General features: G+C 46.3%; 1 protein-coding gene across 1 annotated transcript in view; it reads right to left on the bottom strand.

Annotated features, from left to right (window-relative positions):
• LOC135512160 (slit homolog 1 protein-like) overlaps nucleotides 1-24,232 on the bottom strand; it is a 189,173-nt gene that overhangs the window by 25,514 nt on the left and 139,427 nt on the right. Inside the window, 10 exon segments of the mRNA XM_064933877.1 lie at nucleotides 3,566-3,637; nucleotides 3,770-3,841; nucleotides 3,926-3,994; nucleotides 6,286-6,418; nucleotides 13,940-14,106; nucleotides 14,212-14,355; nucleotides 15,305-15,448; nucleotides 15,546-15,620; nucleotides 15,912-16,056; nucleotides 20,454-20,477. Of these exon segments, the coding sequence (XP_064789949.1) occupies nucleotides 3,566-3,637; nucleotides 3,770-3,841; nucleotides 3,926-3,994; nucleotides 6,286-6,418; nucleotides 13,940-14,106; nucleotides 14,212-14,355; nucleotides 15,305-15,448; nucleotides 15,546-15,620; nucleotides 15,912-16,056; nucleotides 20,454-20,477 (1,045 nt within the window).

Here is a 24,232-nt window from a genome sequence, read left to right as displayed (position 1 = left end):
TCTGAACCCCTTTTAGAGTCTTACAGTTAAAACTATTAAACGTCTGGCCTGAGACACTTTCTGTCTCAGCCTCTCTATCCCTCCTCCCTTTCAGAAAAGAAAGAGCCAGGTACCAATTGACATTTTATAGGAGGGATTTGATTGATCAGACCAGCAGTAAAGACATCAAAGTTTTCTGTTTCATTTCTGACTCCTGTTCAACTGAGACAATAGGGTGGTCCTAGACAGAGAGTGTGTGTGTTCATGTGTGTGTGAGGGGGTGTCTGCATACTGACATAGGGTATAAGTTACAAATGAAGCAGACTTATATGGCGCGTGAGTGAAATGTACCAGGAGTCACGGTCATATAGCTTCATTAAGATCAAAGCCAGCGGCTGGGAGCTGAAATACAGTATGAACTAATGATCATTCAGCTGCACCCTGATTCTGCTGGTAAAAACAGGACCAAGGCTTTGTGTTTCCTAATGATCATGGAGGCTGACTCTTATTTTGCAGTAAAAAGCAGCTTTGTGTAGTTCTTTGTTGTAAGCAGTGAAAGACTGCCTGGTAAAACACTTGGAAGTCTGACAAGTCTGCTGCTGAACTGCATTTGCATGATAAGTAACCTTGACTTGAGGCTTGAAGACTTGTGTTAGCTCCCTGATATGTAACCTTGACTTGAGGCTTGAAGACTTGCGTTAGCTCCCTGATAAGTAACCTTGACTTGAGGCTTGAAGACTTGTGTTAGCTCCCTGATATGTAACCTTGACTTGAGGCTTGAATACTTGTGTTAGCTTCCTGATATGTAACCTTGACTTGAGGCTTGAAGACTTGTGTTAGCTCCCTGATATGTAACCTTGACTTGAGGCTTGAAGACTTGTGTTAGCTCCCTGATATGTAACCTTGACTTGAGGCTTGAAGACTTGTGTTAGCTCCCTGATAAGTAACCTTGACTTGAGGCTTGAAGACTTGTGTTAGCTCCCTGATATGTAACCTTGACTTGAGGCTTGAAGACTTGTGTTAGCTCCCTGATATGTAACCTTGACTTGAGGCTTGAAGACTTGCGTTAGCTCCCTGATATGTAACCTTGACTTGAGGCTTGAAGACTTGTGTTAGCTCCCTGATATGTAACCTTGACTTGAGGCTTGAAGACTTGTGTTAGCTCCCTAATATGTAACCTTGACTTGAGGCTTGAAGACTTGTGTTAGCTCCCTGATATGTAACCTTGACTTGAGGCTTGAAGACTTGCGTTAGCTCCCTGATATATAACCTTGACTTGAGGCTTGAAGACTTACGTTAGCTCCCTGATATGTAACCTTGACTTGAGGCTTGAAGACTTGTGTTAGCTCCCTGATATGTAACCTTGACTTGAGGCTTGAAGACTTGTGTTAGCTCCCTGATATGTAACCTTGACTTGAGGCTTGAAGACTTGCGTTAGCTCCCTGATATGTAACCTTGACTTGAGGCTTGAAGACTTGTGTTAGCTCCCTGATATGTAACCTTGACTTGAGGCTTGAAGACTTGTGTTAGCTCCCTGATATGTAACCTTGACTTGAGGCTTGAAGACTTGTGTTAGCTCCCTGATATGTAACCTTGACTTGAGGCTTGAAGACTTGCGTTAGCTCCCTGATATGTAACCTTGACTTGAGGCTTGAAGACTTGCGTTAGCTCCTTGATATGTAACCTTGACTTGAGGCTTGAAGACTTGCGTTAGCTCCCTGATATGTAACCTTGACTTGAGGCTTGAAGACTTGTGTTAGCTCCCTGATATGTAACCTTGACTTGAGGCTTGAAGACTTGTGTTAGCTCCCTGATATGTAACCTTGACTTGAGGCTTGAAGACTTGTGTTAGCTCCCTGATATGTAACCTTGACTTGAGGCTTGAAGACTTGTGTTAGCTCCCTGATATGTAACCTTGACTTGAGGCTTGAAGACTCGTGTTAGCTCCCTGATATGTAACCTTGACTTGAGGCTTGAAGACTTGTGTTAGCTCCCTGATATGTAACCTTGACTTGAGGCTTGAAGACTTGTGTTAGCTCCCTGATATGTAACCTTGACTTGAGGCTTGAAGACTTGTGTTAGCTCCCTGATATGTAACCTTGACTTGAGGCTTGAAGACTTGTGTTAGCTCCCTGTTATGTAACCTTGACTTGAGGCTTGAAGACTTGCGTTAGCTCCCTGATATGTAACCTTGACTTGAGGCTTGAAGACTTGTGTTAGCTCCCTGATATGTAACCTTGACTTGAGGCTTGAAGACTTGTGTTAGCTCCCTGATATGTAACCTTGACTTGAGGCTTGAAGACTTGTGTTAGCTCCCTGATATGTAACCTTGACTTGAGGCTTGAAGACTTGTGTTAGCTCCCTGATATGTAACCTTGACTTGAGGCTTGAAGACTTGCGTTAGCTTTAGCTAAAAGGGCTAACAGGGTTAAGTCTCGTGTTGTAAATAAGATTCAAGCTCACACACTCCATTGCATACAGCCCATAATAAGAACCTCTCCATCTGTCTCTGGCTGACACTCTCTCTCTCTCTCTCTCTCTCTCTCTCTCTCTCTCTCTCTCTCTCTCTCTCTCTCTCTCTCTCTCTCTCTCTCTCCATTGAGCCGTTGTACACAGCAGATGGCTTTTTAGTTTCCCCAAATTGATAGAGAGGAACAGTGACAACTTGGCCTAGGCTTCACTGTTTCCCATCTCTCCCTTTCTCTCTCTCACCCCACATCTCTCTCTCCCTCCCTCACTTCTCTCCCTCTATCCATCGGGCCAGACATATTTTGGCTAGGTCTCTCCTTTGTCTCTCTCTCCCATAACGTTGCTGTTTCAATTACAGTTGGAGTATAGGAGTGACTGTGTCATTGGCAGCAGAGCAGACTTGCATCATCCCTCAGTCCATTCCATGTACAGTCACTTAGGCAAAATGTATGCAGACGCGCTGATCCAAAGTTTACTACCATTAGTGAAACATCATCAGTCTGACCCCCCCCCCCCAGGCATGCACACATAGACACACGTACAAAAACACAACCCCCCCCCCACAGGCATGCACACATAGACACACGTACAAAAACACAACCCCCCCCACAGGCATGCACACATAGACACATGCACAAAAACACAACCCCCCGCAGGCATGCACACATAGACACACGTACAAAAACACAACCCCGCCCCCCCCCCCCCCAGGCATGCACACATAGACACACGTACAAAAACACAACCCCCCCCCCACAGGCATGCACACATAGACACACGTACAAAAACACAACCCCCCACAGGCATGCACACATAGACACACGTACAAAAACACAACCCCCCCACAGGCATGCACACATAGACACACGTACAAAAACACAACCCCCACAGGCATGCACACATAGACACACGTACAAAAACACAACCCCCCCACAGGCATGCACACAGAGACACACGTACAAAAACACAACCCCCCCCACAGGCATGCACACAGAGACACACGTACAAAAACACAACCCCCCTCCCCACAGGCATGCACACATAGACACACGTACAAAAACACAACCCCCCCCCCCACAGGCATGCACACAGAGATGGGATAGGAGAAGGTGCTCACAGTAGTCGAAGGGAACGTAGTCCACCAAAGGCCAGACTGGGGATGCAGCGCAGAGAGTTGTAACTCAGGATCCTGGAATGACAAGAAACAGGGATTATACCGTGTCATCAATCCCTCATGTTAAAACAGATCCTGGAAAAGCAGAGAGTTGTGATTGTGTGTTCAGTACTCTCATAGTGGACAGGTGGACTGATCAGTGCTTACAGTGTGGTGAGCTGACTCATGTTGGAGAATGAAGAGTTGGTTAGAGAGTTGATCTTGTTGTTACTCAGGTCTCTGGAAGAGACAGAACACACTGTTAAATTACACACTGACAAATAACAGCAGGTAAATATAAAGGCAGGTCAGGAAGACACTCACACTAACTGGAGGTATTTGAAGGTAGACAGTTCCTTTGGCACCACGCTGAACTGGTTCCCGTCGAGATACCTGTGTAGAGACAGATATTCAGCATGTAATATCTCTACCTATCTCCTCCACCCTGACTCCACCCACACCCCTCTCTACCTATCTCCTCCAACCTGCCCTGCCTCCACCCACACCCCTCTCTACCTATCTCCTCCACCCTGCCTCAACCCACACCCCTCTCTACCTATCTCCTCCACCCTGCCTCCACCCACACCCCTCTCTACCTATCTCCTCCACCCTGCCTCCACCCACACCCCTCTCTACCTATCTCCTCCACCCTGCCCTCCACCCTGCCTCCACCCACACCCCTCTCTACCTATCTCTTCCACCCTCCCCTCCCCTCCCCTGCCGTCCACCCACACCCCTCTACACCTATCTCCTACACCCTCCCCTGCCGTCCACCCACACCCCTCTACACCTATCTCCTCCACCCTGCCGTCCACCCACACCCCTTTACACCTATCTCCTCCACCCTCCCCTGCCCTCCACCCACACCCCTCTATACCAAGCTCCTCCACCCACACCCCTCTACACATATCTCCTCCACCCTACCCTGCCTCCACCCACACCCCTCTCTACCTATCTCCCCCTCACCACTCCTTCACCCACACCCCTCTACACATATCTCCTCCACCCTCCCCTGCCTCCACACACACCCTTCTCTAACTATCTTCCTCTCCCTCTGCTGTCAAAGGGAAAAGAGTGTAACTACCATGGACACACTCCCACCCCCACATAAATCTCTACTGGAACATTGAGATCTTCTGCTATTGTTCTATGTTGCCCTGAGGGCAAAGAGGCCCCCACGAAGGTGAAGGTGATGGGGTAATGACAGTGTGTGTGAGTGTTGAGAGGTGGGGGCATGGAGTAATAACGGTGGAGCGTTAGATGGTTAAAGACTCTGTGTGTGTGTGTGTGTGTGTGTGTGTGTGTGTGTGTGTGTGTGTGTGTGTGTGTGTGTGTGTGTGTGTGTGTGTGTGTGTGTGTGTGTGTGTGTGTGTGTGTGTGCAAGGGTTACAGTAGTTTCATTAATGACAGTGTTGGAGCAGCACACTCTCAGATGAAAGCATGGGACACCTGGTCACACCTGCTACGACAATGACAATGTATGTGTGTGTGTGTGTGTGTGTGTGTGTGTGTGTGTGTGTGTGTGTGTGTGTGTGTGTGTGTGTGTATGTGTGTGTGTACCCCGTGGAGAAGTGGAGGAAAGTTCAGACCCACCCCAACAAAACTTTCTCATTAAAATGTCCTCTTGCTGCTGGGGACCACTCATAGAGAGAGTGACATCAGTGTTAGGCCTGGGGGCCGCTGGGAGCAGACAGGAATGTCTGAGAGAACAACTACAACATGTTCCTCTCTTTCTGTCTCTCTCTTTCTGTCTATCTCTCTCTTTCTGTCCATCTCTCTCTTTCTGTCCATCTCTCTCTTTCTGCCTATCACTCTCTTTCTGTCTCTCTCTCTTTCTGTCTATCTCTCTCTTTCTGTCCATCTCTCTCTTTCTGTCCATCTCTCTCTTTCTGTCTATCTCTCTCTTTCTGTCTATCTCTCTCTTTCTGTCTATCTCTCTCTTTCTGTCTATCTCTCTCTTTCTGTCCATCTCTCTCTTTCTGCCTATCACTCTCTTTCTGTTTATCTCTCTCTTTCTGTCTATCTCTCTCTTTCTGTCCATCTCTCTCTTTCTGTCCATCTCTCTCTTTCTGCCTATCACTCTCTTTCTGTCTATCTCTCTCTTTCTGTCTATCTCTCTCTTTCTGTCCATCTCTCTCTTTCTGCGTATCTCTCTATTTCTGCCTATCTCTCTCTTTCTGTCTATCTCTCTCTTACTGCCTGTCTCTCTCTTTCTGTCTATCTCTCTCTTTCTGTCCATCTCTCTCTTTCTGTGTATCTCTCTCTTTCTGCCTATCTCTCTCTTTCTGCCTGTCTCTATCTTTCTGTCTATCACTCTCTTTCTGTATATCTCTCTCTTTCTGTCCATCTCTCTCTTTCTGTCCATCTCTCTCTTTCTGTCCATCTCTCTCTATCTCTCTCTTTCTGCCTGTCTCTATCTTTCTGTCTATCTCTCTCTTTTTGTCTATCTCTCTCTTTCTGTCTATCTCTCTCTTTCTGTCTCTCTCTTTCCGCTTATCTCTCTCTTTCTGTCTATCTCTCTTTCTGTCCAACTCTCTCTTTCTGTCCATCTCTCTCTTTAAGCCTGTCTCTATCGTTCTGTCTTGACTACAATGCTACAATCTGCTCATGTCCATAAAGTTAAACCTGATTTCATCACAAACATTTTATAATTGAAATGTTTGATGTTCTGCAGAGGAACTCACAGCTCGGTGACGTTTCTGGGGATGCCTTTGGGCAATGTACGGAGGTGTTTGTTACTGCAGCGTACCACGGTCTCCAGACAAGTACACTCACTGGGACACTGAGGCTTGGGCACACAGCTTGTCTCCTCTACACCTGGGGAGGGCGGGAGGGAAGGAGGGAGGGAGGGAGAGAGAGAGAGAAGGGGGGAGAAGGCGGCAGTGAGGGAGGGGATTTTGATTATTCAAATGGCTTTGAGTCACACACTTAAACACAGAGACACACAATTATCGCTAACAATTTAGCAAAGTCTAAGAACAAAACAGATTGGGCGAGGAACACAGCTAGAGAGATATGAGTGGGAAAGGGGCGGAGAGAAGGAGGGAGATAGAGAAAGAGATAAGGAGAGACATATACCATATACCAAATATAAAGAGAGGGACAGAGGCGTGTGGAAGAGCGATATGCGGGGGAAGGGGAGGTAAAGAGGGGGAGGGGAGGTAAAGAGGGGAAGGGGAGGTAAAGAGGGGGAGAGGGAGTGAGAGACAAAGTGAGAGAGAGTGAGAGACAGATACCTTTCACCAAAAGAGACAAAAAAAGGGCAACCAGTGAAGAACAAACACCATTGTAAATACAACCCATATTTATGCTTATTTATTTTCCCTTTTGTACATTAACCATTTGTACATCGTTGTAACACTGTATATATACATAATGACATTTGTAATTTCTTTATTCTTTTGAAACTTCTGTATGTTAAATGTTACCTGTTAATTTGTATTGTTTATTTCACTTTTGTATATTATCTACCTCACTTGCATACATATGTTAACATATGTTTCCCATGCCAATAAAGCCCCTTGAATTGAATAAAGACGGGCAGGAGCGAGGGGGTTGAGAGATGGACCCAGATGTAGTGAAAGAAGGGAAAAACATCATAGCTGCATTTAAAGGAGAGAAAGAGAACACAGGATAATTACAGACTGAGGAGTGAGAGATGAGGAGAACATGTGGAGAGGAGAGCATCCACTAGTCAGACTAATGTGATATCGAAGAGAGAGGAAAAGAGATGACAGATAGAGAGACTAGAGGAAAATAAATGATAGAGAGAGAAAGTAGAGGAAAAGAGATTATACATAGAGAGAGTAGAGGAATAGAGATTATACATAGAGAGACTAGAGGAATAGAGATGATAGATAGAATAGAGGAATAGAGATGATAGATAGAATAGAGGAATAGAGATGATAGATAGAATAGAGAAATAGAGATGATAGATAGAATAGAGGAATAGAGATGATAGATAGAATAGAGGAATAGAGATGATAGATAGAATAGAGGAATAGAGATGATAGCTAGAATAGAGGAATAGAGATGATAGTTAGAATAGAGGAATATAGATGATAGATAGAATAGAGGAATAGAGATTATACATAGAATAGAGGAATAGAGATGATAGATAGAATAGAGGAATAGAGATGATAGATAGAATAGAGGAATAGAGATGATAGATAGAATAGAGGAAAATAGATGATAGATAGAGAGAAGAGTCCCCTAAGCAAACTGGTCCTGGGGCTCTGTTCACAAACACACCCCACAGAGCCCCAGGACAGCAGCACAATTAAACTCAACCAAATCATGAGAAAACAAAAATATAATTACTTGACACATTGGAAAGAATTAACAAAAAAACAGAGCAAACTAGAATGCTATTTGGTCCTAAACAGAGAGTACACAGTGGCAGAATACCTGACCACTGTGACTGACCCAAACTTAAGGAAAGCTTTGACTATGTACGGACTCAGTGAGCAAAGCGTTGCCATTGAGAAAGGCAGACTTGCTCTCAAGAGAAGACAGGCTATGTGCACACTGCCCACCAATTGAGGTGGAAACTGAGCTGTACTTCCTAACCTCCTGCCAAATGTATGACCATAATAAAGACACATATTTCACTCAGATTACACAGAATTTGAAAAAACAAACTCGATTTTGATAAACTCCCATATCTACTGGGTGAAATACCACAGTGTGCCATTACAGCAGCAAGATTTGTGACCTGTTGCCTCAAGAAAAGTCAACCAGTAAAAATAAATATAACCCATATTGTAAATATAACCCATATTTATGCTTATTTATTTTCACTATTGTACTTTAACCATTTGTACATCGTTGCAACACTGTATATATACATAAAATGACATTTGTAATGTCTTTATTCTTTTGGAACTTCTGTATGTTAAATGTTTACTGTTCATTTTAATTGTTTATTTCACTTTTGTATATTATCTACCTCACTTGCTTTGGCAATGTTAACATATGTTTCCCATGCCAATAAAGCCCCTTGAATTGAATTGAGAACAGAGGAAAGCTGGTGAGACAAAGACAGAGCATAAATTCTCAGCAGCAAGAAGATTCACTGGTCAATACAGCCAACAGCTCAATACCACCACTCAGCCAGCATCGATCACAAGCCTAGGTACTGCTGAGTGTGTGTGTGTTTGTCAGGTGCATCGATCAGAAGCCTAGGTACTGCTGAGTGTGTGTGTGTGTTTGTGTGTGTTTGTCAGGTGCATCGATCAGAAGCCTAGGTACTGCTGAGTGTGTGTGTGTTTGTCAGGTGCATCAATCAGAAGCCTAGGTACTGCTGAGTGTGTGTGTGTTTGTCAGGTGCATCGATCAGAAGCCTAGGTACTGCTGAGTGTGTGTGTGTTTGTCAGGTGTATCGATCAGAAGCCTAGGTACTGCTGAGCGTGTGTGTGTTTGTGTGTGTTTGTCAGGTACATCGATCAGAAGCCTAGGTACTGCTGAGCGTGTGTGTGTTTGTGTGTGTTTGTCAGGTGCATCGATCAGAAGCCTAGGTACTGCTGAGTGTGTGTGTGTTTGTGTGTGTTTGTCAGGTGCATCAATCAGAAGCCTAGGTACTGCTGAGCGTGTGTGTGTTTGTGTGTGTTTGTCAGGTGCATCGATCAGAAGCCTAGGTACTGCTGAGTGTGTGTGTGTGTTTGTGTGTGTTTGTCAGGTGCATCGATCAGAAGCCTAGGTACTGCTGAGTGTGTGTGTGTTTGTCAGGTGCATCAATCAGAAGCCTAGGTACTGCTGAGTGTGTGTGTGTTTGTCAGGTGCATCGATCAGAAGCCTAGGTACTGCTGAGTGTGTGTGTGTTTGTCAGGTGTATCGATCAGAAGCCTAGGTACTGCTGAGCGTGTGTGTGTTTGTGTGTGTTTGTCAGGTACATCGATCAGAAGCCTAGGTACTGCTGAGCGTGTGTGTGTTTGTGTGTGTTTGTCAGGTGCATCGATCAGAAGCCTAGGTACTGCTGAGTGTGTGTGTGTTTGTGTGTGTTTGTCAGGTGCATCAATCAGAAGCCTAGGTACTGCTGAGCGTGTGTGTGTTTGTGTGTGTTTGTCAGGTGCATCGATCAGAAGCCTAGGTACTGCTGAGTGTGTGTGTGTTTGTGTGTGTTTGTCAGGTGCATCAATCAGAAGCATAGGTACTGCTGAGTGTGTGTGTGTTTGTCAGGTGCATCGATCAGAAGCCTAGATACTGCTGAGTGTGTGTGTGTGTTTGTGTGTGTTTGTCAGGTGCATCGATCAGAAGCCTAGGTACTGCTGAGTGTGTGTGTGTTTGTGTGTGTTTGTCATGTGCATCGATCAGAAGCCTAGGTACTGCTGAGTTTGTGTGTATTTGTCAGGTGCATCGATCAGAAGCCTAGGTACTGCTGAGCGTGTGTGTGTTTGTCAGGTGCATCGATCAGAAGCCTTGGTACTGCTGAGTGTGTGTGTGTTTGTGTGTGTTTGTCAGGTGCATCGATCAGAAGACTAGGTACTGCTGAGTGTGTGTGTGTTTGTGTGTGTTTGTCAGGTGCATCAATCAGAAGCCTAGGTACTGCTGAGCGTGTGTGTGTTTGTGTGTGTTTGTCAGGTGCATCGATCAGAAGCCTAGGTACTGCTGAGCGTGTGTGTGGTTGTGTGTGTTTGTCAGGTGCATCGATCAGAAGCCTAGGTACTGCTGAGTGTGTGTGTGTTTGTGTGTGTTTGTCAGGTGCATCAATCAGAAGCATAGGTACTGCTGAGTGTGTGTGTGTTTGTCAGGTGCATCGATCAGAAGCCTAGATACTGCTGAGTGTGTGTGTGTTTGTGTGTGTTTGTCAGGTGCATCGATCAGAAGCCTAGGTACTGCTGAGTTTGTGTGTATTTGTCAGGTGCATCGATCAGAAGCCTAGGTACTGCTGAGCGTGTGTGTGTTTGTCAGGTGCATCGATCAGAAGCCTTGGTACTGCTGAGCGTGTGTGTGTTTGTGTGTGTTTGTCAGGTGCATCGATCAGAAGACTAGGTACTGCTGAGTGTGTGTGTGTTTGTGTGTGTTTGTCAGGTGCATCGATCAGAAGCCTAGGTACTGCTGAGTGTGTGTGTGTTTGTGTGTGTTTGTCAGGTGCATCGATCAGAAGCCTAGGTACTGCTGAGTTTGTGTGTATTTGTCAGGTGCATCGATCAGAAGCCTAGGTACTGCTGAGCGTGTGTGTGTTTGTCAGGTGCATCGATCAGAAGCCTTGGTACTGCTGAGCGTGTGTGTGTTTGTGTGTGTTTGTCAGGTGCATCGATCAGAAGACTAGGTACTGCTGAGTGTGTGTGTGTTTGTCAGGTGCATCGATCAGAAGCCTTGGTACTGCTGAGTGTGTGTGTGTGTGTTTGTCAGGTGCATCGATCAGAAGCCTAGGTACTGCTAAGTGTGTGTGTGTTTGTGTGTGTTTGTCAGGTGCATCGATCAGAAGCCTAGGTACTGCTGAGTGTGTGTGTGTTTGTGTGTGTTTGTCAGGTGCATCGATCAGAAGCCTAGGTACTGCTGAGTTTGTGTGTATTTGTCAGGTGCATCGATCAGAAGCCTAGGTACTGCTGAGCGTGTGTGTGTTTGTCAGGTGCATCGATCAGAAGCCTTGGTACTGCTGAGCGTGTGTGTGTTTGTGTGTGTTTGTCAGGTGCATCGATCAGAAGACTAGGTACTGCTGAGTGTGTGTGTGTTTGTGTGTGTTTGTCAGGTGCATCGATCAGAAGCCTAGGTACTGCTGAGTTTGTGTGTATTTGTCAGGTGCATCGATCAGAAGCCTAGGTACTGCTGAGCGTGTGTGTGTTTGTCAGGTGCATCGATCAGAAGCCTTGGTACTGCTGAGCGTGTGTGTGTTTGTGTGTGTTTGTCAGGTGCATCGATCAGAAGCCTAGGTACTGCTGAGTTTGTGTGTATTTGTCAGGTGCATCGATCAGAAGCCTAGGTACTGCTGAGCGTGTGTGTGTTTGTCAGGTGCATCGATCAGAAGCCTTGGTACTGCTGAGCGTGTGTGTGTTTGTGTGTGTTTGTCAGGTGCATCGATCAGAAGACTAGGTACTGCTGAGTGTGTGTGTGTTTGTCAGGTGCATCGATCAGAAGCCTTGGTACTGCTGAGTGTGTGTGTGTGTGTTTGTCAGGTGCATCGATCAGAAGCCTAGGTACTGCTAAGTGTGTGTGTGTTTGTGTGTGTTTGTCAGGTGCATCGATCACAAGCCTAGGTACTGCTGAGTGTGTGTGTGTTTGTTTGTGTTTGTCAGGTGCATCGATCAGAAGCCTAGGTACTGCTAAGTGTGTGTGTGTTTGTGTGTGTTTGTCAGGTGCATCGATCACAAGCCTAGGTACTGCTGAGTGTGTGTGTGTTTGTTTGTGTTTGTCAGGTGCATCGATCAGAAGCCTAGGTACTGCTGATTGTGTGTGTGTTTGTCAGGTGCATCGATCAGAATCCTAGGTACTGCTGAGTGTGTGTGTGTGTGTTTGTGTGTGTTTGTCAGGTGCATCGATCAGAAGCCTAGGTACTGCTGATTGTGTGTGTGTTTGTCAGGTGCATCGATCAGAGGCCTAGGTACTGCTGAGTGTGTGTGTGTTTGTGTGTGTTTGTGAGGTGCATCGAACCGAAGCCTAGGTACTGCTGAGTGTGTGTGTGTGTTTGTGTGTGTTTGTCAGGTGCATCGATCAGAAGCCAAGGTACTGCTGAGTGTGTGTGTGTGTTTGTGTGTTTGTCAGGTGCATCGATCAGAAGCCTAGGTACTGCTGAGTGTGTGTGTGTTTGTGTGTGTTTGTCAGGTGCATCGATCAGAAGCCAAGGTACTGCTGAGTGTGTGTGTGTGTGTTTGTCAGGTGCATCGATCAGAAGCCTAGGTACTGCTGAGTTTGTGTGTATTTGTCAGGTGCATCGATCAGAAGCCTAGGTACTGCTGAGTGTGTGTGTGTGTGTTTGTCAGGTGCATCGATCAGAAGCCTAGGTACTGCTGAGTGTGTGTGTGTGTTTGTGTGTGTTTGTCAGGTGCATCGATCAGAAGCCTTGGTACTGCTGAGTGTGTGTGTGTGTTTGTGTGTGTTTGTCAGGTGCATCGATCAGAAGCCTAGGTACTGCTGAGTGTGTGTGTGTGTTTGTCAGGTGCATCGATCAGAAGCCTAGGTACTGCTGAGTGTGTGTGTGTGTTTGTGTGTGTTTGTCAGGTGCATCGATCAGAAGCCTTGGTACTGCTGAGTGTGTGTGTGTGTGTTTGTGTGTGTTTGTCAGGTGCATCGATCAGAAGCCTAGGTACTGCTGAGTGTGTGTGTGTGTTTGTGTGTGTTTGTCAGGTGCATCGATCAGAAGCCTTGGTACTGCTGAGTGTGTGTGTGTTTGTCAGGTGCATCGATCAGAAGCCTAGGTACTGCTAAGTGTGTGTGTGTGTTTGTCAGGTGCATCGATCAGAAGCCTAGGTACTGCTGAGTGTGTGTGTGTGTGTTTGTGTGAATTTGTCAGGTGCATCGATCAGAAGCCTAGGTACTTCTGAGTGTGTGTGTGTGTGTTTGTCAGGTGCATCGATCAGAAGCCTAGGTACTGCTGAGTGTGTCTGTGTGTTTGTGTGTGTGTGTTTTTCAGGTGCATCGATCAGAAGCCTAGGTACTGCTGAGTGTGTGTGTGTTTGTGTGTGTTTGTCAGGTGCATCGATCAGAAGCCTAGGTACAGCTGAGTGTGTGTGTGTTTGTCAGGTGCATCGATGAGAAGCCTAGGTACTGCAGAGTGTGTGTGTGTTTGTGTATGTTTGTCAGGTGCATCGATCAGAAGCCTAGGTACTGCTGAGCGTGTGTGTGTGTCTGTCAGGTGCATCAATCAGAAGCCTAGGTACTGCTGAGTGTGTGTGTGTTTGTCAGGTGCATCGATCAGAAGCCTAGGTACTGCTGAGTGTGTGTGTGTTTGTCAGGTGCATCGATCAGAGGCCTAGGTACTGCTGAGTGTGTGTGTGTTTGTCAGGTGCATCGATCAGAAGCCTCGGTACTGCTGAGTGTGAAATCAGTTGGTAAACAAAAGAACAAAATACTTTTCTAAGGACAGTCGATTACCTGGAGTCCCATTCAACCACTTTTTGACTTTGAAAGAAAGAGGAGTGAGTTGTTGGTGCAGAACGTATTATCAGTCCAGTCCCGGCTAGTTAATTTACCTCCCACACAATGGGGAACATCAACAGGTAATTACCTTTATCTTAAAGGGACAGTACATGGCAACAAAACAACAAAAAACTTGTGTGCTGGAGTGTGTGTGTGTGTGTGTGTGTGTGTGTGTGTGTGTGTGTGTGTGTGTGTGTGTGTGTGTGTGTGTGTGTGTGTGTGTGTGTGTGTGTGTGTGTGTGTGTGTTGACCGTAACTCACCCTCTTCACAGCGGAAGTCAGGCACTGCCACGTCCTGTAGTGGGATCTCCTTGAGGAAGGCGGGGCGCTGGCATCGAGGGTTGCCCGTGACGATCTTCCTGCTTCTCAGCCAATCACCAAGCCAGGCCAGACGACAGTCACAGTTGAAGGAGTTAGCAAGGAGGTTACTGATGGAGAGATCGAGGGAGAGAGTCAGCACCAGACTTAATAATTACACCAATTATGCTTTAATGCGCCGTGTGTATATGTGTATGTGTGCATGTGTGTCTTACAGTGTAGACAGTGTTTGCAGGGTGTCGAAGGCTCCAGGGGTGATGGTCGTTAGCTGGTTGTCATAGAGAGACAGCAGGCGAACGTTGTACAAGCCAGTGAAGCTGTTGTTATGGATACAGCTGATCTTGTTGTTCCTCAACATTCTGGAATAGAGAGAACCGCTTAATTGTCATATACCATTGTGATGTGAATAGATATGAAGTGTATTGAAATATGGGGATATAAATAAATATCAAACATTAGGATAAAGACTTTCCCATACAGTCACTTTCCTCATACAGTCACTTTCCCCATACAGTCACTTTCCCATACAGTCACTTTCCCCATACAGTCACTTTCCCCATACAGTCACTTTCCCCATACAGTCACTTTCCCCATACAGTCACTTTCCCCATACAGTCACTTTCCCCATACAGTCACTTTCCCATACAGTCACTTTCCCCATACAGTCACTTTCCCCATACAGTCACTTTCCCCATACAGTCACTTTCCCCATACAGTCACTTTCCACATACAGTCACTTTCCCCATACAGTCACTTTCCCCATACAGTCACTTTCCCATACAGTCACTTTCCCCATACAGTCACTTTCCCATACAGTCACTTTCCCCATACAGTCACTTTCCCCATACAGTCACTTTCCCCATACAGTCACTTTCCCCATACAGTCACTTTCCCCATACAGTCACTTTCCAGTCACTGTATATAGTCTCGTTATTGTTATTTTATTGTGTTACTTTCTTTAATAAATGTTTTTACTTTAGTTTATTTAGTAAGTATTTTCGTAACTCTATTTTCTTAAAACAGCATTATTGGTTAAGGGCTTGTAAGTAAGTGTTTCCTGGTAAGGTCTTCGGCGCATGTGACAAATAAAATGTATTTGATTTGATGTATGCAGTGTGTGTGTGCATGCATGTGCTCATGTTTGCATCTGTTTGTGTCACTGTGTGTGTGTGTGTGTGTGTGTGTGTGTGTGTGTGTGTGTGTGTGTGTGTGTGTGTGTGTGTGTGTGTGTGTGTGTGTGTGTGTGTGTGTGTGTGTGTGTGTGTGTGTGTGTGTGTGTGTGTGTGTGTGTGTGTGTGTGTGACTCACAGCATGCGTAGTCCCTCCAGTCCCTTGAACATTCCACTGCGGACAGAGTCCAGCTGATTGGCGGTGAGGTGCAGCTCATTGACTGACCCCGCCCCCTCGAACACCCCATCTTCGATCTCTGTGATCTTATTGTTGCTAAGGTTACTGGGAATAAATCAATTAAAGCGATTAAAAATAAGTTCAGTGAACTTCTTTGATTAAGTAAATAAGTTACCATAGCACATCATAAACTACAACTGACATCTTTTTGAGCTGAGAGAGGGTCTTGAAGACTCCTACAGCCTCCAGTGTGCTGATATCATTGTTGTTCAAACGACTGGGAAGAGATAGAGGAGGAAACAGAACATGGTTAGAAAGAAACAGAAACACAGCAACGAATCCTGAAGAGGTTTCAAACATTTGCAGAGATAAACCATTGACATAAATGTGTGATTAATGTGGTCCAGATGTCTTGCAGTTAAGTGTCAGGGAGGCAGGTGTGTGTGTGTGTGTGTGTGTGTGTGTGTGTGTGTGTGTGTGTGTGTGTGTGTGTGTGTGTGTGTGTGTGTGTGTGTGTGTGTGTGTGTGTGTGTGTGTGTGTGTGTGTGTGTGTGTGTGTGTGTCTTACAGTTCAGTGGTAGAGGAAGGGATGTGTTCTGGTATCTTATTGAGGCGTAGGTTGGAGCAGTCCACCACGTTGGACTCACAGCGGCATTTAGGAGGACAGACTGGATCACTGTTACACTCATTATTCAAACGGACGTCCTCGGTGCCTGAAGACACATGACACACAACTTGGAAAAAAACTCTGTACCTGACAGACAAAAAACACCCGCACAAAACCACCTTTTACCAAACTTGTACCTGAAACCCAAAATGCACACGTCCAACTGGTATAAAAAGCTCACACACACACAACACATAGAGACGTGCTTACAACTCTCTGTGACACACTGGCCTATGCCTATTCTGGCCATAGAGAACCTAAACACCTGAGGGCTGACACACCAATAGCGTTTGCTGGCCGAGAGCACTTAGAACCTCTGAACAGAGTGCCGGCCGTAATTTGCAATCCGAGTGCGCACCGATTTTACATGTAGAATCAGGTGAAAATGTCAGCATTAGACGTCAGGGGGTGGTCCCTAAAAGACAGTGTGCTGAACGATGTACACCAGATACACATTCGGTGCAATATGTGCGAGCCTTTAAAGATCTGCTCTCGCCTGGCCTACCACGACCCAAAAGGTTGGCACGTACTACCAGATGAGAAATGGGTAGTGGGAGGGAGAGAGCAGAGAGGAGTGAAAGAGTGATGGAGAGAGAGAGAGAGAGAGAGAGAGAGAGAGAGAGAGAGAGAGAGAGAGGGAGAGAGAGATAGGCCAAGAGGGAGAGAGCGGAAGGAAGAGATGAGTACTATTTTAGAAATGTGACCTAGTGGTGTGAAAAGAACAGCAGGTCCTTAAAATGCAGACCAGAGGGAGATGGGGATATTAGGAGAGTTGGAGAGAAGGAGATGGAGAGAGGTGGGGAGATGCAGGAGAGAGGGATGAGATGTCAGAGAGGATTTGGGCAGTCTAGCAGAGAGGACCCTAGAGTACAGGCCAGGGAGGAAGTGAAGTGTTTAAAGGAGAGGGAGAGAGATGGAGAAAGAGAGTGAGAGTGGGATGAGAGAGGGATGACGTCAGAGATGGCGAGGGAGAGAGGGAAGGGAATGAAGACAGGTGGGGAAGGAGGGGAGTGGCTCCAGTGCATGGGAAGATGAGTGTGATGAATATAAGAGGTGAAGGCAACGGAGAGAGTATGTGGGAGAGGCGGAGGGACGGACAGAGTGATGAAGAGAGCGAAGCAGACAGGGATAGAGGAATTCAGGGACGACGTCAGAGGGGTGTGCACTTCTACTTCCTCTTTTCTTCCCCCTCTCCCTCTTTCCTCTCTCTCCTCTCACCCACTCTCCTCTCTCCCCTTTCCCTCTCACTCTCTCCCCTCTCCCTCTTTCCTCTCTCTCCTCTCACCCACTCTCCTCTCTCCCCTTTCCCTCTCACTCTCTCCTCTCGCCCACTCTCCTCTCTCCCTCTCCCTCTTTCCTCTCTCTCCTCTCGCCCACTCTCCTCTCTCCCTCTCTCCTCTCGCCCACTCTCCTCTCTCCCTCTCTCCCCTCTCCCTCTTTCCTCTCTCTCCTCTCGCCCACTCTCCTCTCTCCCCTCTCCCTCTTTCCTCTCTCTCCTCTCGCCCACTCTCCTCTCTCCCTCTCTCCTCTCCCCTTTCCCTCTCTCACTCTCTCCTCTCGCCCACTCTCCTCTCTCCCTCTCTCCCCTCTCCCTCTTTCCTCTCTCTCCTCTCGCCCACTCTCCTCTCTCCCTCTCTCCCTCTCCATCTTTCCTCTCTCTCCTCTTGCCCTCTCTCCTCTCTCCCTCTCTCCTCTCTCCCTCTCTCCCCTCTCCCTCTTTCCTCTCTCTCCTCTCGCCCACTCTCCTCTCTCCCTCTCTCCTCTCTCCCCTTTCCCTCTCTCACTCTCTCCTCTCGCCCACTCTCCACTCTCCCCTCTCCCTCTTTCCTCTCTCTCCTCTCGCCAACTCTCCTCTCTCCCACTCTCCTCTCTCCCCTTTCCCTCTCTCACTCTCTCCTATCTCCCTCTCTCCTCTCTCCCCTCTCCCTCTCTCCTCTCTCCCCTATCCCTCTCTCCCTCTCTCCCCTATCCCTCTCTCCCCTCTCTCCCTCTCTCCTCTCTCCCCTCTCATTCTCTCTTCTCTCTCCCCTCTCATTCTCTCTCCCTTCTCCCCTCTCCCTCTCTCCTCTCTCCCCTATCCCTCTCTCCCTCTCTCCCCTATCCCTCTCTCCCCTCTCCCTCGCTCCCTCTCTCCTCTCTCCCCTCTCATTCTCTCTTCTCTCTCCCCTCTCATTCTCTCTCCCTTCTCCCCTCTCCCTCTCTCCTCTCTTCCTCTCTCCTCTCTCCCTCTCTCCCGTCTTCCTCTCTCCCCTCTCCCTCTGTCTATGAATAGAGGTGTACGTACCAGAGCCTGGAGCCACTTACATCACAACTATTCAATAATGGAGAGGCACTAGCAGCCACTCAATGTGTGTGTGTGTGTGTGTGTGTGTGTGTCTCACTCAGAGAGGATGGCTCAGTGTTCTTTTGTTAGTTAGTGTTCTGTGTCCTGTGTTCCATAGCGCTCGCACGCTCAGCCCAACCCCTAAGTGAAGTTTAGAGATGATGTCATCGTGCCACTGTAAAGAGTAGAGCACCTAGAGCCACAGACAGAGGATGCCCCTCAATACGCTTGTAAGTGGAGACGTCATAGAACGTCAAAAATTCAACATTGCTGGAGACACCTTGCCGTTTTGAAGAAATCATCACGCTTGCTAGCAAAGAGATTTGCGATGGCTAATTAGTGATAAAATAAGTGAATTGTTTCACCTCATAGCTAGCCAAGATGCCAGCTACTAACTTGCCAGCTAAAACGGTTTACAGTTAGTTAGCAATCACTTCTACACTATTTTGCTACGGTACAGCTGCCATGTCAATAATATCCAAAAATGACGGGTGTCTCCAGTTGTGTTTATATGTTACCATTGTGACGCTCATCCATGCATATCCACTTCGCAAAGTCAAGTATCTTTCTCTCCACATCTCCTGAGGCTATCTGAGTTGGAGCAGGTGTGACTGAGACGTGTTGTTCCATGTGTTCTGCTTCTACAATACAGACAGCCTATTGGTCTCTTTTGGACTCTGAGACAAACTGCTCAGACAGACAGGAAGCCTTGTACTGATGATGACTGAAGCCTAATGATGCTCATTACAATGGGCTGTGGACGGGACGTCACACACACGCTCGCGATGGCTGAAGACTAATGACGCTCATTACAGAGCGAAGTGGAAGAACGGAAGGAAATGTCATTTCCTGCCTCCCAGGAAACAAGGAAAGTTTCAGGACGTTCTTTGATCCAGCAGAGGAACTTAACTTTCATTGAGACAAGAGGAGTGACAGAGAGAGAGAGATAGAAGGAGAGGGAGGGAAAGAGCAAGAGAGAGAGAGAGAGAGAGAGAGAGGCAGAGAGAGAGAGACAGACAGAGAGACAGAAAGAGAGACAGACAGAGACAGAGAAAGAGAGGTAGAGTGAGAGAGAGACAGAGAGGTAGAGAGAGATGCCATGTCAATAAAATCAATTGAATTTAATTGAATTGAGAGAGACAGGCAGAGAAAGAGAAAGAGAAAGAGAGGTAGGGAGAGAGAGAGAGAGATAGAGACAGAGAAAGAGAGGTAGAGAAAGAGAGGTAGAGAGAGAGAGACAGAGACAGAGAGGTAGAGAGAGAGACAGAGACAGACAGAGAAAGAGAGGTAGGGAGAGAGAGAGAGGTAGAGAGAAAGGGAGAGAGACAGACAGAGAAAGAGAGGTAGGGAGAGAGAGAAAGAGAGAGAGAGGTAGAGAGAAAGAGAGAGAGACAGACAGAGAAAGAGAGGTAGAGAGAGAGAGAGGTAGAGAGAGAGAGACAGAGAAAGAGAGGTAGGGAGAGAGAGAGAGAGAGAGAGAGAGAGAGAGAGAAAGAGAGAGAGAGACAGAGACAGACAGAGAAAGAGAGGTAGGGAGAGGGGGGGAGAGAAAGAGAGGTAGGGAGAGAGAGGGTAAGTTTGATGGGATAAAGAGAGAGAGTTGTCTGCCAGTACAGAAACCGCATTTTAATAGACTGGAGTTTCACTGTGATTACATTTCATAATGTCCTAGAGAGTATATTCTACAGTCCAATTATTCCCAAAATAAAACATGGAATTCCAATGTTTTTGTGAGTGTTTGTCATTATTATTTTGCACACACACACACACACACACACACACACACACACACACACACACACACACACACACACACACACACACACACACACACACACACACACACACACACACACTTGTCAGTGAATGTGCTTGTGCCAAAGCAAATAAAGACCTTCCTTCAGTCTTTATCAAAGTTAGTCTGAGTTAAACAGAGGTGAGGCATAGAGAAGGAAACACACAACTTATGGTAAAACCCAAACCCAGAGAGTTGATCCATTCCAGTTCGAAGAATAGAGGTTAAAGAAGAGGAAGAACACAAAAAGAGTGGAGGGGTGGAGCTGTGGAGTGGTGAAAAGCTAGCTAGAAAGAGTATGAAAGCGTAAACACAACCCACTCACCAGGGATGAAGTATTGTTCCTTGGCTGTGATGGAAACAAGAGAGAAGCAATGATGTCAGTCAACACAGATATGGTCAAACAGAGTCATATATACTCACATATATATGACTAGATGTGATACAGATAGTCATGTATGACTATATATGACTATCTTCATAAATGGCACTGGCAACTATGACTATGGTAAATATGACAATGCTATGGAGAAGCTATGAAAAGATAAAACATCAAGATATTGTATCAGGAGAGGAAGAGAAGGAAGAGGGAGAGAGGTAATCAGAGAGCAAGAGAGAGGGGGAAGACAGAACAAGTATATAGAGAAAGAGAAATACACATCAACGAAGTGGAATCATCAGTCCATGTTTCTTCACCATAGCAGACGGTCATGTTAAGATTGTAAACCAGCGTGGGCAGAGAGGAGAGTTTTCAGAGAGGACTGTCTGGCTGCAGAGCCCCCTGCTCTGACACAGTACACTGGCAGAGAGACACACAGCCAGACAGAAACACTATACTGTATCCCATGGCTGCCAGAGACAGGGAGGGCCAGGGGAGTGGGATTGGGAAATGGGCAGGAGAAGGGAGGGGGCCTGGGGGCCAGGGAGAAGGGGAATTAGTATAGTAAAGGGGCCTAAGGGGGTGGGAGTGCAGGAGAGTAAGGAGGTGGGCACAGCCTAAAACCCACAATGCCTAGCAGGCAGAGGAAAAGGGCCTGGAGGTAGGTAGAAGTGGGGAAGATTCAACGTACCAATTAGGACCTGGCTAAAAGTACTTGAATCAGTCATAGAGCCCATTGCCCTTTATGGTTGTGAGGCCTGGGGTCCGCTCACCAACCAAGACTTCACAAAATGGGACAAACACCAAATTGAGAGTCTGCATGCAGAATTCTGCAAAACAATCCTCTGTGTACAACGTAGAACACCAAATAATGCATGCAGAGCAGAATTAAGCCGATACCCACTAATGATCAAAATCCAGAAAATAGCCATTCAATTCTACAACCACCTAAAAGGAAGCAACTCCCAAACCTTCCATAACAAAGCCATCACCTACAGAGAGAAGAACCTGGAGAAGAGTCCCCTAAGCAAGCTGGTCCTGGGGCTCTGTTCACAAACAGAAACACACCCCACAGAGCCCCAGGACAGCAGGACAATTAGACCCAATCAAATCATGAGAAAACAAAAAGATAATTACTTGACACATTGGAAAGAATTAACAAAAAAACAGAGCAAACTAGAATGCTATTTGGCCCTAAAAAGAGAGTACACAGTGGCAGAATACCTGTCCACTGTGACTGACCCAAATTTAAGGAAAGCTTTGACTATGTACAGACTCAGTGAGCATAGCCTTGCTATTGAGAAAGGCAGACCTGCTCTCAAGAGAAGACAGGCTATAGGCACACTGCCCACAAAATGAGGTGGCACTTCCTAACCTCCTGGCAAATGTATGATCGTATCAGAGACACATATTTCCCTCAGATTACACAGATCCACAAAGAATTCGAAAACAAACCCAATTTTGATAAACTCCCATATCTACTGGGTGAAATACCACAGTGTACCATCACAACAGCCAGATTTGTGACCTGTTGCCACGAGAAAAGGGCAACCAGTGAAGAACAAACACCATTGTAAATACAACCCATATTTATGCTTATTTACTTTCCCTTGTGTACATTAACCATTTGTACATCGTTGCAACACTGAATATATACATAATATGACATTTGTAATGTCTTTATTGTTTTGGAACTTCTGTATGTTAAATGTTTACTGTTCATTTATATTGTTTATTTCACTTTTGTATATTATCTACCTCACTTGCTTTGGCAATGTTAACACATGTTTCCCATGCCAATAAAGCCCCTTGAATTGAATTGAATGAAGAGGGTGAGGTGGGGGCAGAGAAGGGGCAGTGGTATTTGAAGTTGCCACAGATAGAGAGGTGGTGGGCACAATGCTAGAGGAATTGAACATGGGCAGAAACCCTGCCCACAGCGCCAGCCATATACAGTGATGTCAGCTCTCTGTGGTGAACAGTGAAACCAGATTCACTATGTGTTAATGTGTTAGAAAACCTGCTAGAGGTTGGGAGAGGGAGGGAGGGACGACATGAAAACCCTTGGTAAGGGATAAAGTACAGTACTATCCTATGCTGTAAAAAGAGAGGAAGAATGAAAAGGAAAGAGAGTATGCCTCCAGGCTGTCTGGAGGGATATTGATTGGTCTGAGTCGAGCTGGCAGAGAAGAGAGGGAGATTGAGAGTATTTAAGAGAGAGTGATCGCACAGAGTGGAGAACAAGGAGTGAGACAGAGAGAGAGATGGAGGAGAATGAGGCAAGGAGAGACGGGGAGCAGCAAGAGAAGTAAATGGAAGAGAGAAATGAATGGTCACAGAGGTAGATGACGAGACCGAGGCCAGTCCCAAAACAGAGAGCGGGAGAGATGGAGAAATAGAGACACAGAGACCCGCCTTCCAGATAGAGACACAGAGACAGAGAGAGCTGGAGAGAGACAGATAACAGCATTAGAGATAGATAGAGAGAGAGTGAGAACTGGAGAGAGAGACAGAGAGCAGCCTTAAGGGAGAGAGAGAGAGAGAGAGAGAGAGAGAGAGAGAGAGAGAGAGAGAGAGAGAGAGAGAGAGAGAGAGAGAGAAAGAGATCTGGTGCTTATGTCCCCAACCAATGATGGCCTATAACAGCACTTAGATCTTCTGCACAGATTCTGTCAGACCTGGGCCCTGACAGTACATCTCAGTAAGACTTGTCCCATTTTGTGAATTATTGGTTGGTGAGCGGACCCCAGACCTCACAACCATAAAAGGCAATGGGTTCTATAACTGATTCAAGTACTCTTAGCCAGATCCTAATTGGTATGTCAAATGTTATGTTCCTTTTGATGGCATAGAATGCCCTTCTTGCCTCGTCTCTTAGATTGTTCACAGCTTTGTGGAAGTTACCTGTGGCGCTAATGTTTAGACCAAGGTATGTATCGTTTTTTTTTTGTGTGCTCTAGGGCAACAGTGTCTAGATGGAATTTGTATTTGAAACTGCATGCAGAATTCTGCAAAAAATATCCTCCTCGTACAATGTAAAACACCAAATAATGCATGCAGAGCAGAATTAGGCCGACTCTCGCTAATTATCAAAATCCAGAAAAGAGCCGTTAAATTCTACAACCACATAAAAGGAAGTGATTCCCACACCTTCCATAACAAAGCCATCACCTACAGAGAGATGAACCCGGAGAAGAGTCCCCTAAGCAAGCTGGTCCTGGGGCTCTGTTCACAAACACAAACAGACCCCACAGAGCCCCAGGACAGCAACACAATTAAACTCAACCAAATCATGAGAAAATAAAAATACACATGACACATTGGAAAGAATTAACAAAAAACAGAGCAAACAAGAATGCTATTTGGCCCTAAACAGAGAGTCCGCAGTGGCAGAATACCTGACCACTGTGACTGACCCAAATTTAAGGAAAGCTTTGACTATGTACAGACTCAGTGAGCATAGCCTTGCTATTGAGAAAGGCCGTCGTAGGCAGACCTGCTCTCAAGAGACGACAGGCTATGTGCACACTGCCCACAAAATGAGGTGGAAACTGAGCTGCACTTCCTAACCTCCTGCCAAATGTATGACCATATTGGAGACACATATTTCCCTCAGATTACACAGACCCACTAAGAATTAAAAAACTCTACTGGGTGAAATACCACAGCCAATCACAGCAGCAAGTTTTGTGACCTGTTGCCACAAGATGTGGTGTGGGGGCTGT

This window comes from Oncorhynchus masou, chromosome 24 (assembly GCF_036934945.1).
Source record: "Oncorhynchus masou masou isolate Uvic2021 chromosome 24, UVic_Omas_1.1, whole genome shotgun sequence".
Classification (NCBI taxonomy): Eukaryota; Metazoa; Chordata; class Actinopteri; order Salmoniformes; family Salmonidae; genus Oncorhynchus; species Oncorhynchus masou.
Note: the sequence above shows the minus strand (reverse complement) of the source record. Positions and strands in the feature narration are given on the sequence as shown.